Source organism: Saimiri boliviensis, chromosome 5, assembly GCF_048565385.1.
Source record: "Saimiri boliviensis isolate mSaiBol1 chromosome 5, mSaiBol1.pri, whole genome shotgun sequence".
NCBI lineage: Eukaryota > Metazoa > Chordata > Mammalia > Primates > Cebidae > Saimiri > Saimiri boliviensis.
This window is the reverse complement of record NC_133453.1, coordinates 39,229,328-39,247,729: the sequence shown is the minus strand read 5'-3', so window position 1 is coordinate 39,247,729 and position 18,402 is coordinate 39,229,328. Positions and strand designations below refer to the sequence as shown.

The window sequence follows — 18,402 nt, the reverse complement described above, 5'->3', positions numbered from 1 at the left end:
ATTCCACCATGGACCCACCTGGGGCTCTAAGTCCACGACACAGACCTTTCCTTCGTCAAGAACTGTTTGAACGGCATCCACACTAGTGCCATACAGGTGGCCTTTGTACTCACCATGCTCCAGCATCCTGCAAGGGCAGGCCAAACAAAATAGAATGCTTTCTACAAAGAAAATATTATTAGTAGTAACATGAGGATAAACTACTCTAGAACTGAATATAAATATGTGAACTTTATTAGCACAGAAAGAATTAATAAATATTAAAGAGGCGAACAAAATGAGGATATCTACAGTTTATGTATTTCCTCAAGTTCTCCTAGGTTTGCAAACTCCATTCTGCTCCCTTTCCAAACCCAGTGAATTGGTGTGCTGGTATGTCAATGTACATTTCTTGCTTAACTCCTCAAAAACAAAAGAAATTACCCAGGAGCTTTGGAAAATACATAAAAATAGGAAATCCATTTTGAGTGTAAAACAACCAGAGGGAAGAATTAGCTTCTGAACCTCTACTTTACCTGTGACTATATATGAGGCTTTCAAATGTTTCCTTGGACACATAGTGATACTCACGCCCATTCATTTCATAACTCTTTTTAGTACGAGTAGTATCTATCAAAAAAAAACGAATGAAAGGTTTCAGAGTCTTCAAAATTCTTTATTCCCACTATGCATTTGAATAGAGATAGCTAATCAAAATAAATAGATGAATATATAATCAAATAGATAAAGAAAATGCTAGAACTAAAGAGAAGAAGTCTGAATTGGTGGTAAGGTCTTATATCAAAATCAGTTAGTCTATAAATTTTTATTGAGTGCTGATGGTATGGAAAAGAATGCACTAGATATTAAGCCAGGTTGAGAAAGACCTCAGGGGACACCTGTTATTACTTCAGAACAAGTGCTAGTGAATTATGTGTGAACCCTAAGATGCCTAAAGGTTCCTAGGTAGCAATACCAATAATATGTTACATTTGGATAGTGCATTTCCCATGATCTCATTTCATTTTCCACATTCTTATCCTAGGTAAACTGTTAATATCTATAATTTACTCACAAGTAAAGCTTTTGGAGAAACTTGCTCACATTCACAAGACTCATGAAAAATGAAGTTGAATTAGAACCTCTGTTCTGACTCCTCCTAGATGAATATTTCCTACAACAATAGATTCTTAAATTTGAAATGGAAAAAGCCCATGACATTCTGCAGTCTTGGCCAGATGCATTATGGTCAAGACTGATGCATTAATACCCAAGTGAGTGGTGATTCATTTAGGGATCTCTAGGAGGGAAAGATCGGATGAGTCTAGATTCAGTCTGATTCTTTGATATGGCCACTTTGATAACAGACTCTTCAACTTAAATAGTGCCAGGTGGTAGAGAATACAGGAGTCCATCAAGTACCTACAAGTTATTTGTAGTCTACTCATCCATTTATTCAACTAGTGTGTACTGAATACCTACTATGTTCCAGGTATCATGTTAGTTTCCGAAAACACAAAGATAAGTAAGACACAGTTTCAGCTCTGCATCCTGTATGCTGTAAAGCTAGTCCCTTAATCTACATTACCACCAATTCCCCTTATTCATAAAGAATTTGTATATTTGCATTTGACAAAGTTTAAGGATGAAATAAATCAACATCTGATAATATCAATACAGGGAAATGATCAAGTAGGAGCTCAAAACCAGCCTTAAATTACCAAAGGAGTTACCAACCTTTAAGGGGGTCTAAAAGCATATGTTATTTTGGGGTCATTTTTGTTTTTCCTTATTCAAGCCTCTCATCATATCCTTAGCATTCCTGCAGTTATGCCACATCTCCCATAACTTCTTACTTTAAAAAAAAAAATTCTAGTAAAACCTTATAGCTCTCAGGTGATGGTGAATTACGTCAGGATAAACCCAAGATGACTCTTCCTCCTTTGCTTCCATTGGACTAATATTTACATGGTAAGTTAAAGTCTGTGAATTGATGCATAACTCAAGGTATCAATTTTAAGCTTAAAACTTCAATTTAAAAAGCAAAATATGGGCAATATTTTCTCACTTTGAATAATTAAAATTCTATGTTGAAATTCTTAAAATTCTTCCATACTCTGTGGGCATTTTTATCCAGACCATCCAAAAATGGCAATTTCAGCTGGGTATGGTGGCTCACGCCTGTAATCCCAGCACACTGGGTGGCCCAGGCTGGTGGATCACCTGAGGTCATGAGTTTGAGACCAGCCTGGCCAATGTGGTGAAACCTCATCTCTACTAAAAATACAAAAATTAGCTGGGCGTGGTGGCATGCACCTACAATCCCTGCTACTCAGGAGGCTGAGGCAGGAGAATCACTTGAACCCAGGAGGCAGAGGTTGCAATGGGCTGAGATCGTGCCACGACGGCACCCCAGCCTGGGTGACAGAGTGAGACTCTATCTCAAAATAAGAAAAATGGTGATTTATTTGGTAGTTATTTTTGAGATGAATGCCCATTTCTGTACATAGAAGCAGTACTTCAGAAAGCACAGCCTATGGGATGCGATCATAAAGCAACTTATTTGTCTCCCACTGCTCCTCTGTGAGGCAAGATCTTCCCCAACCCCTGCATAAAAATCTAGCAGTTTCCTGGCTGGGCTTAGTGGCTGACGCTTGTAATTCCAACACTTTGGGAGGCTGAGGCAGATCACTTGAGGTAAGGAGTTCGACACCAGAGTGGCCAACATGGTGAAACCCTGTCTCTACTAAAACTACAAAAATTAGCTGAGCATGGTGGTGTGCGCCTGTAATCCCAGCTATCTGAGAGACTGAGGTAGGAGAATCACTTGAACCCGGGAGGCGGAGGTTGCAGTAAGCTGAGATGGCGCCACTGCACTCCAGCCTGGGCGACAGAGGGAGACTCTGATTCAAAAACAAAACAAAAGAAAACAAAAAACTAACAGTTTCCATGATTCTCTCACTCAGGTTTAATTTTAAAAGTCTATCATCACTCATGCCACAATTTCATTTTCATCATCCAGTCTCAACTGAGTAATTAAAATTCCATTCCCAAGTAATTATCAAAATTATAAACTTCACTTAGATTTTAGGCTGCTTCTCCACACATCTGGCTCAGATTTGCTGCACCAGGGAAGACTAGGCTCAGAGAAGCCAGGTGTCAGGAAGGAGAGTATGAGTCAAAGTTCTCTTTCCTTTCATCAATTTCTACTGCTCCTGCTTCTCCCTGCCCCCTACCAATCTCTCTCCCGCTGGTTCAGAACTCTCTAAGCCTAGAGTGTGGGCAAGGAGAGGAAAGCAGGAAGGAAAGTTCTGGTTTGACAAATACTGATGCTGGCTGCCATTGGCTCCCTTTAGATTTGGCAGATGATTAAATCTGGCTCTTTCTCTCCTAAACGATATGTTGGGTTATTTTGCAAACCCTCTCACCACCACCACCAGGCCTCTCAAGTCCATTCCTATTCCAGTTCATCTGTGATTCCTTTCAAAGCCCGATGTATCTGGGAGCCTACATTTGGCCTTTTTCTCCTTGTGGCTTCTTCCTGGGCAGTCATCAGCTAATCCTGGGCTGACTTTCTTACATATTATCTGCCCAGATCTGGTCCTTGGGGAATATCACAAGTGTAGCTGTGATGGACCCTACAAGGACAGCTACTTCCCAAATTACAGCCATTGGCCACTTCCTGTAAGCTCTCCTCCTTTGGATTTTTCAGGTGTAATTTGGACACCATTCTTCGGTGTCCCCTAAAGTGCACAGGACACATAGAAAGCCCTCTAAGTGGTCCCCCTAAGTTCCTCTGTCTTGCCTTGAGGGGGAGGGGAAGCAGGCACACTCACACACTCACACACACCCAGTGGGTCAGGAACACACAGCACCGCTCTCTCCAATAAAAGCCTTCCTGAAAAGCCACCATCAATCTCTCTCCCCAAGCTTTTTATACCTTCCAGCTGTGTGAAGAGTTTAACTTGTTTTCACATTCCTCATTTAAAGATGTACAACTTAGTGTCTCAGTCAAAATTTTAACTTCCTTTTACACATATTAGAAACTATGCATTATTATAATTATTATAAATGCATTATTATTAACTTTCTATTTTCTTGAAATCAGGAATTCTATCTCAAGTCTTCATCTTTTCTATTTTTACAATAAAAGAGGTTTTTTTCTTAGAGTGATTCTAAAGCTTTTTTTTTTTAAGGCTGAATCTCCGTATGAAATAAATAATTCCTTCTATTTTTAGAATTGTAGCTTTCAAATGTCTTAAAGCTTAAAAAAAAAAACCTTCATACAACTGTAAATGGGTAAAAACTCACACAATTCTGCATAGAATAAAGCTTAGAAGATTATGTTTCAGGAGTTGGTTTGGAGCTGCTAGTAGTGAATGGGGAGCTTAGGAGAAATAAAGGAGTTATGAGTAAAAGGAAAGAAGAAAACACCCTTTTTTTTTGAGTCAGAATCTCACTTTCTTGCCCAGAGTGGAGTGCAATGGCATGATCTCAGCTCACTGCAACCCCTGTCTCCCAGGTTCAAAGGATTCTCTGCCTCAGCCTCCTGAGTAGCTGGGATTACAGGCGTGCAGCACCACACCCAGCTAATTTTTATATTTTAAGTAGAGATGGGGTTTCAACATGTTAGCCAGGCTGGTCTTGAACTCCCGACCTCAGGTGATCTGCCCAATTTGGCCTCCCAAAGTGCTGGGATTACAGATGTGAGCCACCGTGCCCAGCCAAAAAACACCATTTTTAAAATGGCTATGTATTGTATAATCATACTCATAAATTTACATAAAATTATGTGTACATATATCAATTTTTAGATTAAAAAATAGATAAAGCATTTAAAGAGCCAAGTACAGTGCTGGGAGGATAGTAAGCACTGAGTGCACATGAGCTATTATTGCTAACTATTAGTTTGCCTGAAAGGCCATCCATATAATTGTTAGGAAATAGAAAAAAGACCTTTTAAAAGCCTAGCCGCCTATATTCCAATAGGTCAATTTTCCTTATTAAAATAAATTGGTTAGAAATACTAAATTCTTCAAGAAGAATCCCTTGAGTTGTATACTTTTCAGAAAAGATGGAATGACATAGTTAAATGAGACCAGCAAAGGATGTTTCAGCAAAATACAAACCATTATGAAAGAAAAACTAAACATACGTGGCACAGCACTTTGAAAATGGCTGGGATTAAATTCAATAAGTTGTCTTCTGAGCTCATTTACTCCAACACCAGAGGGTCCTAAACACAAAAAGTCACACACAGAAATCATCAGATGTGGATAAATATAATTATGTGATGGAATCATTTTAGTCCTTCTACTGAAGAAACTTGAGGGCAAATATTTTTAGGGAAATTATGTAACTTCCTTTCTCATAAATTGGAACAACCCCAGAAAACTCTTGGGAATTTTCCTAGTGACCCATGGAATAATCCACATTGCTTCAACATTCAGAAATGAGGTAAGGAATCACAGAAGCCTGACCCCCAGCAAACTTCATCTAATGTTGAATGCCAGGAGAATTAGCTGATCTCATTTTAGAGAATAAGAGAGCTCTGCCTTTCTTCTTCAAATGAAGTATTTATCAAGTCACAACCAGAAATCAACCTCGACAACTATAGGTTCTGTGACTTACAGAGTTGAGAGGCACATTCCTGACAGGTGATTAAGTCAGCACCCCTCTGTCCAACTGGAGGCAGGGCTGACTTCCTGTGTGTAGAGCCTGTGCGGTTACACAGGGCCCATGCTTAGAAGGACACCGTGCTTGGGTGAGTTCACTGCTATTGCATCTTGAAATCCTTGATAATTTTTTAACAAGGCACCCTTGCATTTGCATTTTACGATGGGGCCTGCAAATGATACTGCTGGTCCCAGCTGTAAGGCACATTGTTCTGCTCTTCAGGGACCTGCCTTACTCACGAAGCTAAACACGAACACAGGAAGGCAGTACGATACAAGTTGCTACTGCTATAGGGACCAGCTTTGCCCTGATCTTTATAAAGCACCAAAGATACAGTCCAGAAGATGTTAGATACTTTTCTAAAATAAGTAGTTACAAATTTCTTAGGGGAATGGACTTAAAGGATTTAACACATTTCTCAGAGAAATGAACTTTAAGGATTTATTTTCATGATGCAGGCTAATGATCTGTCTCAGGGAACACTCAGCTATGTTTATGGAACAATTCTAAGCAGGCAAAAAAAAAAATCTCAGTTATAACCACAACATAACGCTTGTTATATAAGTTCATGGACACCATGGTATATCACATTCACTTGTAGATTTTTTTTAAAGCTTGATACAATAAAATTTTACTTATGAACACACATGTACAATGGCTTAATTTTGTTTTTAAAAAAGGTATTCGTATGGGGTCCATAAAAAGTTCTACTTTTACAATTATTCCCAATGCAAGACACCTGAATCTAGAAGGAAAACTTCCCAAGGATGAGGAGAGACAGTGCATGCTGGGACATACCCACAAGCACTATGAGGCGGTACTTGTCTGAAGGGTGTCGCTGGTACTTCACCACCTCCTCGTAAGGGGCACCCACTGCACTGTAGCAGCTGCCATTGCAGCACACACTGGCATGCAGGGGGCTGAGGTGAGACTTCCTGCGACAAAGGCGCATGCTGCGGCGGAAGCCAGCTGGGGAAGGGAAGCACACAGAACATAAGATTCAGGCAGGAGAGGTCATTTCTAGCTTCACACCTGATGAAATATGTAGCAACCACGATCCTGAAGTGTTCATTAATATAGTCACGTCTGGCTGAAGTTAGAAGATGGGAAGCAATATGAGGGAAACATACAAGAATGCCCTCTGTGCTAGCCCATCTAGCACCCGCTCTAGGCCAGGCATTGTCCTGGGTACTGGGGATAAAGGGGTCAACTAATCCAAGACCATTTTCTCATGAAATTTTTGTTTTGTAGAAGAGGAGAGACAAAAATAAAAAACAACAAATAAGTACTTACAGGAAGACTAGGTGGATAGGAGTAACAAAGCTGCTTTTTCAGATAGGCAGTAAGATTAGAGTATCTCTGAAAGGTTGGCATTGAGTAGACATCTGGATGAAGGCAGGAAGCCAGATGAGGAAGCCTCTGTGGGGATGAGCAAGCCAGGCCAAGGAGACAGCAAGCGCAGTGGTGCAGAGAAAGGGACTATGCTTGGAGCATTTGAGAACCCCAAGGAACCCTGCGTAGCTACAGGGCAGTAAGCAACAGGGAGTATGGAAATGGGGTTGGAAAATGGCTGGAGCCAGATCACACGGGGCCTCTGAAAAGTGTTGGATTGTGGTGAAAGTGTGACGGGAAGCTGTTGGCAGTGACATGATTTGATTCATGTTTCTGAAAGACTACTCTGGTTTCTGAGGGAAGGGTGTAAACCATAGGGAGAGTAAGTGTGGCCTTAGGGGGAGCAGTTAGGAGGCTACTGCAGTGGTCTGGGTGAGAGATGAGGGTGGCTTAGGCCAGGGTTGAAAGAGTGGAGCAGGTGCATTTTTCACATTTTTCAGGTGGCTTCACTAAGACACAGACAGGTCACATGGTTGATTAGGACTGTGGGATCGGTGGCAAAGCTGGACATATGGATCATGATTTCTGAGCTCCTAGATTCCTGCTTATCTGCTTTTGGAATCACAGGGCTTTCTGGTATCTTCAGAGCTGTTCCCAGGTCCTCTCAGTAGACAGAGTTAGCAACTCTATGTGTACATATAAATACACATGCACACTTCCATCTATATTTGTATGTCTATATATTGAAAACCATGAGTTCACACCAGTACCTACAATGTCAATCCAACACCACAGGATTCACTCTAGACTTTCCCTTTCCATGATTATAACTCCCTTCTCTAACAGCGATAATCCTGGCCCTTGTCATCCTCAGTACATTTGCATATTGTATCAATCAAGAGCACTTGTGCAAGATAGGAGACACACAGTGTCGATAGCTGGCAGAAAGTGTCAGAGCCCAAGCTAGTGAGGCAGGCATCTTTGTAAAGCCTGTTGGGTATCAGGGGCCAAGTGCTGGCAGCTGACCTCTTGATTTTTTTCTGGCTCTGACAATCTGCACCAGGCTACCACTGTCCCCTGCACAGATGCCTTCATCAGCCTGCTCGTGCTCCAATTCTCTACCTCTGTGCAGCTGCCTACTCTGCTCAGCTCTATCTAATAGCATTTAGGCTGAATGATTCTGAAAGCAATGCAGAAAGGTGCCGCTACCTTTTTTTTTTTTTTTTTTTTTTCACACTCCCCTGATGATTCCAAAATGCATCCAGCTTGGGAAATAACCTCCTAGTTTACAGACCCCTCAGCTCTGCTAGTCTTCCCCTGTCTCACTGTAGAAGGAAGCCCAGAGTGATTTTAGATGAGTGGTACCTGGTCTTTCACAAAGCTCTGCCCAGGTGACAGATTTGAGAAATGTGGCCATAAGAAGTAAGATTAAAAGTCAGAGACTTTGTCTCCTTAGCATAAGTTAAATAGTTTATGAAACAGTCTAGAAGAAAACAAAAAGATTTGTGTTTGATGAGTAATTAATGGGTACCCAGTGGAAATTAGATGAGTAACGATGAATACTTAACAGATCAGAATATTGACAAGAAAAAAAGGACAGAAAGAAAAGGAATCTAGAATGAGGAACAGGTTTGGAAAGGTCCATCAGCAAAAGAAACTTTCAAAACAGTGTCAGGCTTGGAAACATAATTTAACAAGTGACAGAGACACGACCCACCTCTTATTAATTTACCACCTACCTATAAAGAACTTCTGACCATAGCCAACAAATTCTTCCTTGTCTGGAACACAGAGAACAGCAGGAACAGAATATGTGAGAGCAAGAAGTTTATTTAGGACAAATTCATGAAATCATCTTCAACATTTCAAGTGACTACCTTAGTAGATGAAAACCTAGTTGAATTTAGGAGACGGAGAGGCTCATTGAATGTTCTAAGCATTTTTCATCCTATTATTCACACACAAAAAACTATAGAGATGCACTTCACAGAATTTGAGCATTACACCGAATGTATTCTGTCTAGTATGGTTAAAGCCAAAACCAGTTTATTAGTTTTTTAAGATAAGTTTCCTTAGGATCTGTTTAAAAATACACACCCAGTTTTTATGTTTTTACTATGATTCAATATGTTATAACTTTAAGTTTAAAGTAGCTTTTTATTCTTTTTTTTTTTTCTTCTGCTCTTGTTGCTCAGTTTGGAGTGCAATGGCATGATCTTGGCTCACTGCAACCTCCACCTCCCAGGTTCAAGCAATTCTCCTGTCTCAGCCTCCCGAGCAGCTGGGATTATGGGCATACGCTACCACACCCAGCTAATTTTTGTATTCTTAGTAGAGATGGAGTTTCACCGTGTTCGTCTGGCTGGTCTTGAACTCCTGACGTCAGGTGATCCACCTGCCTCAGCCCCCCAAAGTGCTGGGACTATAGGCATGAGCCACCATGCCCAGCCTTGTTCTTGACCATACTGTGTTTATAACATTATTTTTTCTGCAGGTCCTATAATTAATCTCTTTGCTAGATACGGGTTTTTATTTTCTTCCTCTCAAAGGGATTTATTCTATGGCAAATAAGCTTTGCTCTATGGCTGCCAAATGTCTCTGCCTGGCCAGGACTCTGAGAGACAAAAAGAAAAACTGCCCAATGCCTCTGAAGCATCTACAGATAGTTCAGACTCCTATTTCTCCCTCCACTGAGACCTCAGAAAAAACTCTGGAAAAAAATATTATAACAATATTATTTTCAAACTACTTTTTACTTAAGTTCCTTCTCATTTATACAGCTCTGCTCTGATCATTGAAATAATATATGGCTGGGCGAGGTGGCTCACACCTGTAATCCCATAACTTAATGAGGCCAAGGCAGGCAGATCACTTGAGGTCAGGATTTCAAGACCAGCCTGCCTAACATGGTGAAACCCTGCCTTTACTAAAAACACAAAAATTAGCCAAGTATGGTGGCTTGTGCCTGTATCCCAGCTAACTGGGAGGCTGAGGCAGGAGAATCACTTGAACCTGGGAGATGGAGGTTGCAGTGAGCTGAGATTGTACCACTGCACTCCAGCCTGGGAAAGAGAGAGAGACTTTGTCTTAAAATATATATATATACAGAGAGAGAGAGAGAGAGAGAGAGAGCGAGCATTTTGTTCATAGAATGAATCTTTTTTCTTAACCTTTTAAAAAAAAAACATGTGTTTTAAAATATAAAGAAAGAAAACACACCAATATCAATTCTATTTTGGTAAGTAAGCACATTTCCTCATTTAGATATGTCAGTTAAGTTTAAAAGGAAATGTTTTCTTGGGAGTACATTAATAAAGCTTAATTATTTTCATAGTTCTTTTAAATGTTGTCTATGAAACTGAATATTTAATCATAGATTTCACCCTTAAAATATCTTATCCTTGGAGAAACCTCACAAACTTAGTTTGGAAGTATGTTTCCTGAAGAAAAAAATGTAAATATTAGGGGAAAACTGTAAACAACAACAACAAATATCGTATCGTTTTTGGTTTTTTTTGCCATATTCTACCATGCTGTCAAGTCCAACAAATATCATATCTTCATCTGAAACACCATCCTGTCAAGTATTCATTTTGAGAGACTGAGAGATCTTAAACATAGTTCTATTTGGCATATCTAGGAAATAAAAACAATTACCTTCTGAAAGTTCCTCTGGATATTTGGGTAAGTGCAGAAACAGACATGATAAAGTTAAGCCTTTAAGATCATGTTAGCCATCAAATCAAGGCAAATTACATAAGCAAGGCATTCACATCACCACTAGCAAAAGGTAACTCAGATAAGGCCTGGCAAGGCAAATGAATACCACACAACTAGGACTGAGAAACCCATTCGCCCCGACTCCGCTGCTTAAGACAGTAACTGTTTCTGAAAGTTGCCTATCAAGACTCTCCCTGAAGGCTTTTTTTTTTTTTTTTTTTTTTTTTTGAGACGGAGTTTCGCTCTTGTTACCCAGGCTGGAGTGCAGTGGCGCGATCTCGGCTCACCGCAACCTCCGCCTCCTGGGCTCAGGCAATTCTCCTGCCTCAGCTTCCTGAGTAGCTGGGATTACAGGCACGCGCCACCACGCCCAGCTAATTCTTTGTATTTTTAGTAGAGACGGGGTTTCACCGTGTTGACCAGGATGGTCTCGATCTCTTGACCTCGTGATCCACCCGCCTCGGCCTCCCAAAGTGCTGGGATTACAAGCTTGAGCCACCGCGCCCGGCCTTTTTTTTTTTTTTTTTTTTTTTTTGAGATGAGTCTCGCTCTGTTGCCAGGCTGGAGTGCAGTGGTGTGATCTCAGCTCACTGCAACCTCTGCCTCCCAGGTTCAAGTGATTCTCTTGCCTCGGCTTCCCGAGTAGCTGAGATTACAGGCAGGTGCCACCACACCCAGCTAATTTTTGTAGTTGTAGTAGAGATGGGGTTTCACCATACTGGCTGAGATAGTCTCGATGTCCTGACCTTGTGATCTGCCCGCCTCAGCCCCCCAAAGTGCTGGGATTACAGGCATGAGCCACCTAGCCTGGTCCTGAAGGCTTGGTTGGCACAAAATGGAGCTTCAAAGGGAGAGGTTACAGGAAGGTAGCAGGTTTGCGCCTTCTCTCGCCTCTCCCCAAGGCAGTACTGCCAGCTCTGTGAAGCGGGTAGGGGGATGTGGTAGAAATGGCGCTGGGGCTGGCAATACAGCAGCCTCTGGCCCAAGCGAGCGTCCTCATTCCTTGCCCTTCCTGTGTCTCACACACTTCCATCCCCTGCTGCCCCTTGAAGACAGAGGCAACCAAATACAAACCAAACTGTTTAATTTGTTTTCCAGACATCACAAAACAGCCATATTCTGTTTTTTGGTTTGTTTTGAGATGGACTCTCCTTTGTCACCCAGGCTGGAGTACAATGGCACTATCTTGGCTCAACTGCCACCTCCACCTCCCAAGTTCAAGCGATTCTCCCGTCTCAGCCTCCTGAGTAGCTGAGATTACAGGCATGAGCCACCATGCCCTACTAATTTTTGTGTTTTTAGTAGAGATGGGGTTTCGTCATGTTGGTGAAGCTGGTCTCAAACTCCTGACCTGAAGTGATCTGCCAGCCTCAGCTTCCCAAAGTGCTGGGATTACAGGCATGAGCCACCATGGCTGGCCTTTTTTTTTTTTTTTTCTTTTTTTAATGGTGTTTCTGATTAAATAAACAGTATCATCACCTCCTGGAGAAATTCAAGGAAGTCACATTATACTTTATTCAGACTAGAGACTGAAACTGAAGAACCTTAATTGCTCACTAAGTGGTCTAAGTAACAGAGTTAAGCATCACGGAATGAAGCCAAGGGTCCTTCGCTTAGAAAATATGCCAGCTGGGTGCTATTTGTCCCTTAATTGAGCTCCTAAGAAAGCTGGGTTCAGAACATATTAACTTTTTCAGCCAAGAGGAGTCCACAAAGTGTGCTTTACAGTAGGCACCTCCCTCTGCAGTGCTGCTCTGAAAAAGCTAGCTGCTGACTCATGCAAGGAACAAGATTTCACAATAATAACACCCACTAACACTCATGTAGCACTTCCTGTATGCTAGGCACTGTTCTAAGCACTTTACTCATATAACTATTGATCCCATTTAGAGATGGGGAACCTGAAGAGGAGAGAGGTTAAGGGCCAGAGAACCCACAGTTAGTGAGTAACGAACCCAGGGTTCAAACTGGTCGATCTAGCTGGAGTCCATGGTCTTACTCACAGACTCCCAAACTCCCCAGCCTCAATCACAGCCTTCGAAAGGAGTGGAGTGTTTTCCAGATAGACAGAACAAAGAAGGATGGGAATAAGCTAGAGGAATTAAAAACTAAGCCAATTCCAAACACTGAGCAAGTATAAATAATTAAGTTATTCCTAACAGGCCAAACATCTAATGGAAAATAGGAAATTTCAAAACAACATAAATGTAAATAATTTAGAAAAGTAGTTCACAACTCATCTGTCTCAACAATGTCTTTTTTTATAACCAATATTTGTAGCAATCTCTCTTTTATGAAAGGAAATTCATAGTGTAATATACCACAAATGTAATTTAAAGAATCAATACAATGCTACAGCTGTAATATAAAGAAACATTTAAAAGAAAATAATTTGTATTTTAAAAGTATATATATCAGCCCAGGCGCAGTGGCTCATGCCTGTAATCCCAGCACTTTGGGAGGCTGAGGCAGGCTGATCACTTGAGGCCAGGAGTTCGATACCAGCCTGAGCAACATGGAAACCTGTCTCTACTAAAAATGCAAAAATTAGCTGGGTGTGGTGGTGCACACCTGTAATCCCAGCTACTCAACAGGCTGAGGCATGAGAATCACCTGAGCCTGACAGGCAGAGATTGCAGTCAGCCCATATCACACCACTGCACTCCAGCTTAGAAGTAAAATTCTGTGGGGCCTATTTTGTTTCTAATAATGTCAACATTATTTTGAGGAACAGACACTTACCATATGTGATCAATACTAACGAATAATGTATTAAAGAAAAAGAAAATTCAGTATAGATGTCATATTTTTCAGTTTATTTACTAGCAATATCGAACAGACAGGATACATGAAATAAATCATTGAATAATTACAAGGCAATGTCTGCATTCTGTTTGAATGTCTCCTTACATAATGACCATCTTCTAAACCACTGTGCTTCTCATGCTAAATCTTATGAAAACTTTTTGTGTGTTAAAGATTGACCCTTTTATTTTTATAATGAGTTTTGTCCAGCAGGACATTCGGAAGATATGTGGGTCAGGAGATACCAGTCAAAGCCCAGGAGTATCCTCAATCAGTGTGGCAATTAAAAAAAAAAAAAAATGCTCCCATACAGTTCTGAAATGCCGCAACAGGGACAGTACTAGCCCTATGAGAAGTACTGGTTAAGGTAAAATCTACATCTCACAACTGCACTGTTGCTGTATTTTTAAAAATACATTTTATTGGGACCAAGCATGGTGGCTCACTTTGAGAGGTCAAGATGGGAGAACCACTTGAGGCCTGGAGTTGGAGACAAGCCTGGGAAACACAGTGAGACCCTGTTTCTACAAAAAATTTAAAAATTAGCCATGTACGGTGTCATCAGACTGTAGTCCCAGCTACTTGGGAGGCTGAAGTGGGAGGATCACCTGAGCCGAGGAAGTCAAGGCTGCAGTGAGCTATGATCATCCCACTTGGACCTCAGCTTGGACAACAGAGTGAGACTCTGTCTCAAAATAAATAAATAAATAAATTAGCCAGGTGTGATGCTATACGCCTATAGTTCAAGCTATTTGAAAGGCTGAGGTGGGAGGATCACTTGAGCTCAGGAGTTCAAGGCTGCAGTGAGCCACGATCACACCACTGCACTCCGGCCTCAGTGACAGAGAAATCTCATCTCAAAAAAATTTAAAATAAACAAAAATTTATAATGCATATTTAAGGTTGACAACATGATGTGGGATACATGTAGTTACTTTTTAATTTTTTTACTGTTGATATATTTAACCTATTATTATAACCCTAAATATGTATCTAAATTATATCAAAATCTGGAATATATATTTAAAAATCGATATCAAATATTCATTTTTTTACTTACCAGATTCAAATGTTTCTTCATCTATGATTTTCCATGGGGGCAAAAAACAAAAATGTTATTACATGACCATCTAAACTGAGTCTATATTTTAAGTCTAATTCTCTGGCCCCTACTTCTGTCCATACACCACCTTTTAAGTTTTTTTCCTAAATCAAGATCAAATCAATAGTGTCTCTATGGCATATATAAACTTTAAATGAAGGACATGGTATTCCGCAGTTGAGCCATGATGACGTCAGAGGTGCAGCAGAACTTAAAATAAATAAATAAAATAACAGGATAAATACAACAAAATGTAAAAGAAGCTCAGAGGGAAGAGGAAAGTGGAAACCCCTGTAGATTGTTGGATCCTACTCAGCTTTGCTGCAGAGGGCTTGCAGATGTGGGAGGGGTGCATCCTGCCTGAAGGGTAGGGCGTCCACAAAAGGAGAGAGTGAGCATAGGAATGGCTTGATTGAGTAGGCTTGATCAGGTGACTGAGAAGGATGTGAGATAAACAAATTCCTCATTAGTTAAAACAACTCTTGTTTGCATTTTACAAAGAGGTGAAGGATTAAGAAACAAGAAAGGATATGGAGGGCAATTTGAAATATATGGCAACATTACCAGTGCATGCATCCTTGGATCAGGCAATGCTGCATCTAAGGTATTCTCACACATGTGAAATGATATATTTATGAACCAATTCATTGTAACACTCTTTATATAGAAACAAATGGACATAACACAAATGCCTACAAATAAGTGATTGTATAAGTATATAATGAACAGTAAGCTGTTAAAAAAAAATAAAGACTGAGGCTCTTTATGTGCTAAGAATCACCTCCAAGACACGGAATGTTAAATTAGAAAAGCCAGGAACAGAACAGTGTGTGCATTTTATGCCATCAAAGGGTATGTGCATTTGGATTTGGGGGAAAAAAAAGATGGGAATGATGAGGGAAAGAGGAGAGATGTATACATCATTGCTTTTATGTGCACAGAATTATGTCTGGGGTGATACTGAAGAAACTATTAACATTTATTTCCCCAAGAAAGAAAACTGAGTAAGAGACCAGGGAAAGAGAGGAACTTCTTACTGAATATACCTTTGTAGCTTTAAAATTTTGAACTATGTGAATGTACTACCTGATAAAATTGTAATGAAAATTATAGAAAGGAAATGAATATTACTGCAAGTTTAACAAACAATGTGTACTTGGTAAAACAAACATAAGGTCAGCAGTATTCTGCAGTTGTTCTGGAAAATATATGTGAATCATTGAAATTCCCACTGTTTTAAAATTTTATATTGTTCTTTCACTTCTAAAAACTAGACTAGCCCATAGAGCAAAGGCAGATGCACCCGTCAGACTAAAGTTCTCCAGCTAGTCTCCCGACAAAATCCTAGTGATTCTTAAGCCAATCTTAGTTCTGCCACTAAGTTTGAAAAATCTTTTCCCAATTTACAAAGCAGTTAAAGAATAGAAATGTAAAATCTTTCATGCATGTCTTATAATTTTGGAACTTATTATTTATCTATACTAGAATCTACCAGAAGATGGCATCAAACTTAATAACAAAATATATATTGCTCTTTAAAAATTTGATACTGCAAATATTTTATGGTATTTCACAAAGAGCAGAGGTTTCTAAGTGTTCCACCATCTGACACAGAGTGTTCCTAAGTGTTCCTGAGACCATTTTCAAAGCACTGCTTTCTAGAACAATATCAAATTTTCTAGTACATCGGTGGGAACCTGGAGACATTACCACAGCTTCTTCCAAGTGCCAGAACTACAGAAGAAAGATGGGGGTGGAGGGTAATTTTACACATTTCTCCCAGAGGAAAGGCCCATAGCCCTTTGAACACTTCTGCTTCAGATAATCTGTAATTGACATGCTTCATATTTTTTCTAACAGCAAAGGAATCAAAAGAAAATATTACCTGCTTCCACACATTTCTCATCAATCTTCATGTCATCTTCTATAAAAGAGTATAGAAAGGGAGAAATAGAACTTAAAATGTGTCTGCATTAAAAACAAAATTCCCAGCCAGGCATGGTGGCTCACGCCTGTAATCCCAGCACTTTGGAAGGTTGAGGTGGGCAGATCATCTGATGTCAGGAGTTCCAGACCAGCCTGACCAACATGGTGAAATCCCATCTCTACTAAAAATACAAAACTTAATCAGGCGTGGTAGTGCATGCCTGTAATCCCAGTTACCAGGGAGCCTGAGACAGGAGAATCACTTGAACCTGGGAGGCAGAGGTTGCAGTGAATTGAGATAGCTCCATTGCACTCCAGCCTGGGCAACAAGAATGAAATTCCATCTCAAAAAAAAACAAAACAAAACAAAACAAAAACCCTATGTATGTCAATAAAACTCATAAAATAAAAATAAAACTATGTATGTTAATAAAACTCAGGCCACCTTATGATAAAGATACTTTTTTTTTTTTTTTTTTTGAGACGGAGTCTCACTCTTGTTACCCAGGCTGGAGTGCAATGGCTCGATCTCGGCTCACCGCAACCTCCACCTCCTGGGTTCAGGCAATTCTCCTGCCTCAGCCTCCCGAGTAGCTGGGATTACAGGCACGTGCCACCATGCCCAGCTAATTTTTTGTATTTTTAGTAGAGATGGAGTTTCACCATGTTGACCAGGAGGGTCTCGATCTCTTGACCTCGTGATCCACCCGCCTCGGCCTCCCAAAGTACTGGGATTACAGGTGTGAGCCACCATGCCTGGCGATAAAGTTACTTGTACAACTAATGCTCACTTGGAGAGATAAAAAGGGGTCTGCATTAAATGAAAATGAATGACATGGGAGGCTATGTAACATTAAATGGTTAAAAATGTATAGCCATAGGCTTTTGAATGCTGCACAAATTAGTTGATCTCTAAGCCCCTGTTCTTCATCTGGAAATAGGGATAGTAATAGTACCTACCATATAGGCTAGGACTGAGAAAATGCATGAAATGCTCAGGCATATGGTAAATAATAAATATGAGCTCTCTTTACCTGAAGTATGTATAAGAGAATAAATGAATATAACATTAAAAACTACTTATCCTAATTCTCAAAACTCTCCACAGCATGATATTAACCCAGCTTGGAAGGGTTCAAATCAATAATTCCACATTATCAGCTAGGATAATATACTGAATTGTGTTCCCCCAATATTCATATGTTGAAGCCCTTGCCCTCTCAGTATGGCTGTATTTAGAGATAGGGCCTTTAAGGAGGTAATTAAGATTAAATGAGGTCATATGGTTGCAGCCTTAATTTGATAGAACTGGTGGCCTTATAGGAAGAAAACACACCCAATCAATCTCTCTCTCTCTCCCACCTCATCTCCCTCTAAGCATGCACAGAGGCAACACCACATGAGCACACAGCAAGAAGGTGGCCGTCTGCAAGCCAGGAAGAGAGGCCTCACCAGAAACCAACCCTGGTGGAAACTTAATCTTAGACTTCAGCCTCCAGAACTGTGAAAAAATAAATATCTGTTGTTTAAATCACTTAGTCTGTGGTATCTTATGGAAGCTCAAAGCTAAGCCAGTGGCCTTTATCACCCACCAAGACCATAGAGTTCCCAACACCCCTTCCCCTCAAGGGCCATGCCCAAGCTCCCCTTCACAACTCGTAAGAGTGGAGCCTGTAACGTGACCCTGAGTAGACAAACCAGAAGCAGGCACCCTGGACTTGCCTCCCTCTCCCTTTCCTTCTGCTCTTGGCTTCCTGTGTCATATAGTTTTTTTGTTCTGGGGGGACACAGATTGGAGCCTTATACTCATAGATCAGCCTTCAAAAGTCATTCTGCAGTTCTCTGGTTTCCCTTTCCAAATT

At 40.5% G+C, this 18,402-nt stretch overlaps 1 protein-coding gene across 1 annotated transcript in view; it reads right to left on the bottom strand.

Moving 5' to 3' along the window:
• The window catches only part of MPP4 (MAGUK p55 scaffold protein 4), a 55,326-nt gene that overhangs the window by 4,625 nt on the left and 32,299 nt on the right, over positions 1-18,402 (bottom strand). Inside the window, exons 12-19 of the mRNA XM_003925648.4 lie at positions 16,500-16,538; positions 14,573-14,593; positions 10,645-10,659; positions 8,727-8,768; positions 6,454-6,624; positions 5,135-5,215; positions 516-609; positions 19-127 (exon numbers count right to left, since the gene is read on the bottom strand). Of these exons, the coding sequence (XP_003925697.2) occupies positions 19-127; positions 516-609; positions 5,135-5,215; positions 6,454-6,624; positions 8,727-8,768; positions 10,645-10,659; positions 14,573-14,593; positions 16,500-16,538 (572 nt within the window). The remainder of the gene's footprint in view (positions 1-18; positions 128-515; positions 610-5,134; positions 5,216-6,453; positions 6,625-8,726; positions 8,769-10,644; positions 10,660-14,572; positions 14,594-16,499; positions 16,539-18,402) is intronic.